Consider the following 3301-nt stretch of genomic DNA (forward strand, 5'->3'; position numbering starts at 1 on the left):
TGGTTCGGAGGTTATGCGTACATATGAACCGGCGGGACATAAGATAACATACACTTGCTGCACGTCTCCTAAAACGTTCAAAAATGTCAATATGTGGGAGTAAGAGAAGAGCAGACATAAGGATAAATCTGACGACGCAAGAGAGAACTCAATTCGGTCCGGTTTTCTGAGCGCAGACACTGAAGCATACACACACAGAGAGCGAGTACTCTTTCGCGTGCGTCACTTGAACAGAGAATTACACACAAAATTATGTTTTGAGGAGTATTGACGTAAACACAGTTGATTACGTCTTAAGTGAACGTAAACAGCAGGGAGAACGTGTATCAGTACATTGCATCCATTGCAGCTGTGCATTCGGTTTTAAAGGGATAGCAGCCTAATTTAGTTGCTATTGTCCGAGTCATTGATGTTAATCAAGCAACAAAAGAAAGACAGAAAATCTCGCACTGCTCTTGACTGAAAACTTTAGTAGCCCCAAAGATTAATCTAAATTTATTTATAGAAATAAATATGTCTGCTTGAAAGAATGAAGAATATGGTAAACAAGTTGCTATAAAGAATGCATAATTAGCCGATATAACCATTGGTATTTCATTAAAAAGAAGACCATGTTCTTGTTCTTTATGAGAAGTGGTTTTATTTAATTAACATAAAGGCATGTTGTGTGTCACCGCAGTTAAATCTGTGCCTATCATGATAAAACCTTAATATCAAACCTATATAATGATTTTGGAAATTTTTGAGAAAAGCTTAATAAATGCACTGCAACTGAACCCATTGGATTTTAGCCGACTAAATTAACTGTATTTTCACCGACGACAACGAGACGATAACAAACTAAAACTCATTTTGAATGACAAAAACTATGACGGAAATCTATTGACATTTTCGTCAATTAATAAAAACGAGATGAAAATCTTAGGGAGGAACGATTTGGGAAGAGATTCATTCAGAACGAATCTGCTGCATAGTTAGGAGGTTAGATGCGTACATATGAACCGACGGGACATAACCTAACATACACTTGCTGCACGTCGCATAAAACGTTTGAAAATGTCAATATGTGGGAGTAAGAGAAGAGCAGTATATAATGATTTTGGAAATTTTTGAGAAAAGCTTAATAAATGCACTGCAACTGAACCCATTGGATTTTAGCCGACTAAATTAACTGTAGATTTAGTCGACTAAAACTAGACTAAAACTAAAAACAATTCAGATGACTAAAACATGACTAAAAGTAAATGGCATTTTAGTCAAAAGACTATGACTCAAACTAAATCAAAATTTGCTGTCAAAATTAACACTGACGCCTAGGATGGCTTGAGGGTGAGTAAATAGTTGGCTAATTTTCATTTTTAGGTGAACTATCCGTTTAAAATTGACTCCTCTCAACAATATCAAATGTATTCCTTTTTGGAATCGACTGCAAACATTTTGGAAATCCTTGCCCAATGTTGGACATTTAGTTATCTGCTTGTCTTGATTTGTAGTGGGTGAAGCAGTATTATCTCAGATGAACATCTCTTGTCATGTGTCTTCCCAACAAAATCTGTCATCACCCAGATCAAGGGTGTTATGCCTCTGTAGCCGCCAGTGATAAAATCACATCTCCCTTTTTTTTTTTAAGGAACTAAGTGAAACACATCAGTGGGCCTGTTTTTCCCCTCATTTTACTTTCTGTACAATCACTCTCTTTATCATTGTCAGCAGTATGATGAACCCCTGGTGAGCCGGTCCATTTGTACAGCTCTTTGACTGTCTTCCATTTGCATAGATATGCAAACCGCGGTTACATCTCGTTGTGTTTGCTGTGATGCTATCAGACTCAACTCACATAAATCCAATCGCCACGCTACTTATCTGTGCCATTGTTCCGTCCTACATATTCTAAAGCGTGTTAAGCTAGCGCTCCATATGCAAAAAGAAAAACTATATATTGCGCCATAGTAAAATGATCCGTATCTCGTCCCACAAAAGGGCAGAAGTTGTATATGTTTATGTTAAAATGTTATCCTAGTCATCTCTTTAGAGCTGTGCTTGAGTTATCATTACATTAACACAATTTTTGGATTGTCGGTTGTATCTTTATTGGACAGGAAAGGGCTCTTTGTTTTTTTCATTTGTTGATAGCCTTTGTCGGTATCCTTTCCTGTCATTGAAGCCATAAAAAACAAGTGACTACCGAGAGGCTTTGCCTCTTTTATGTCTTCTTTCTGCCTCATTTAGTTTCACAAAGTGCTGAATTTACTTGATGTCTTTGTGTTTGTTTGCACAGAAGCTTTTAATGTAACCCTCTGATTTACTTTCTTGGCAGAAAGTCTATCGGAAAGACATAAAGTAAACCTCTTCGGAGTAACCTGTTACACCTAATGTGTGGTTGTAAAATAAGATGTATGAGAAGAATGAGGTAAAGGTGGGCTAATGGTTAATGATCAGGCCTGCTTGCGCAAATGTTACATCTTAAGCAAGGGTGACCCTGGAATCTGAGAGTTACTGGGATTGAAATTCTGCTTTATCTGCTTGGCTCCTTCAGGGGAACTGTCTCTGTAATTAGTGTCTCTGATTCCCTCTTGTCTTTCTCCGCCCAGGAACCTCTCAAAACGTCACTCTCCGGGGCCGCTATCACTGCAGAGGGGGCCAGGAGATCAATGTGAGCCAGCTGTGTGACTTCAACCCTGACTGTCCACAAGGGGACGATGAGGGGGAACATTGCCGTGAGTATTAGTGCCGTTCGTTTGGAGGACGAGACAGCAGACAGGGGCTCAGGAGGGCAACAGCAGCTCTTTAATGAAGCCATCGTGTGTTTGCCCATTACATAACAGCAGTTGTGTTTATTGGACATTTTGGGAGTTGTTGTGGTTCAGTAGTCATTGTCATCACAGACACACTGTTTCTCCCAAAATGAAAAAAAAAAAGAGGGACAACACACACACATCAAGCACAGATGTATTTGTCTTACAGCGAAATAAGAGATACTATAATTAACTGTGTTAATATTTTAAGTTTGGAATAATTTATATACAAGTTAAGTTTTATACACTTAATTTGCTGTAAGACAAATACATTGGTGTGCGTGTGGGGGGGTATACAGTATATATCTATCAGTATATTTATTTATTTGTTTGTTTTTTTGTCCATTCATTTACTATGTAAATGTCTACTAATTTAATTAATCATTTCTGAATAAAAATATTTATTTATTTATGTATTTATGCATTTATGCATTCATCCATCCATCCATCCATCATCTATCTATCTATCTATCTATCTATCTATCTATCTATCTATCTATCTATTT

General features: G+C 37.5%; 1 protein-coding gene across 1 annotated transcript in view; it reads left to right on the plus strand.

The window, feature by feature from the left end:
* Positions 1-3301, plus strand: part of LOC107731603 (leukocyte tyrosine kinase receptor-like) — a 78878-nt gene that overhangs the window by 21941 nt on the left and 53636 nt on the right. Inside the window, exon 2 of the mRNA XM_016542721.1 lies at positions 2592-2717. Coding sequence (XP_016398207.1) covers positions 2592-2717 — 126 coding nt within the window. The remainder of the gene's footprint in view (positions 1-2591; positions 2718-3301) is intronic.

The sequence above is a fragment of the Sinocyclocheilus rhinocerous genome, unplaced genomic scaffold, assembly GCF_001515625.1.
Source record: "Sinocyclocheilus rhinocerous isolate Xijiao unplaced genomic scaffold, SAMN03320098_v1.1 scaffold3355, whole genome shotgun sequence".
Lineage (NCBI taxonomy): Eukaryota > Metazoa > Chordata > Actinopteri > Cypriniformes > Cyprinidae > Sinocyclocheilus > Sinocyclocheilus rhinocerous.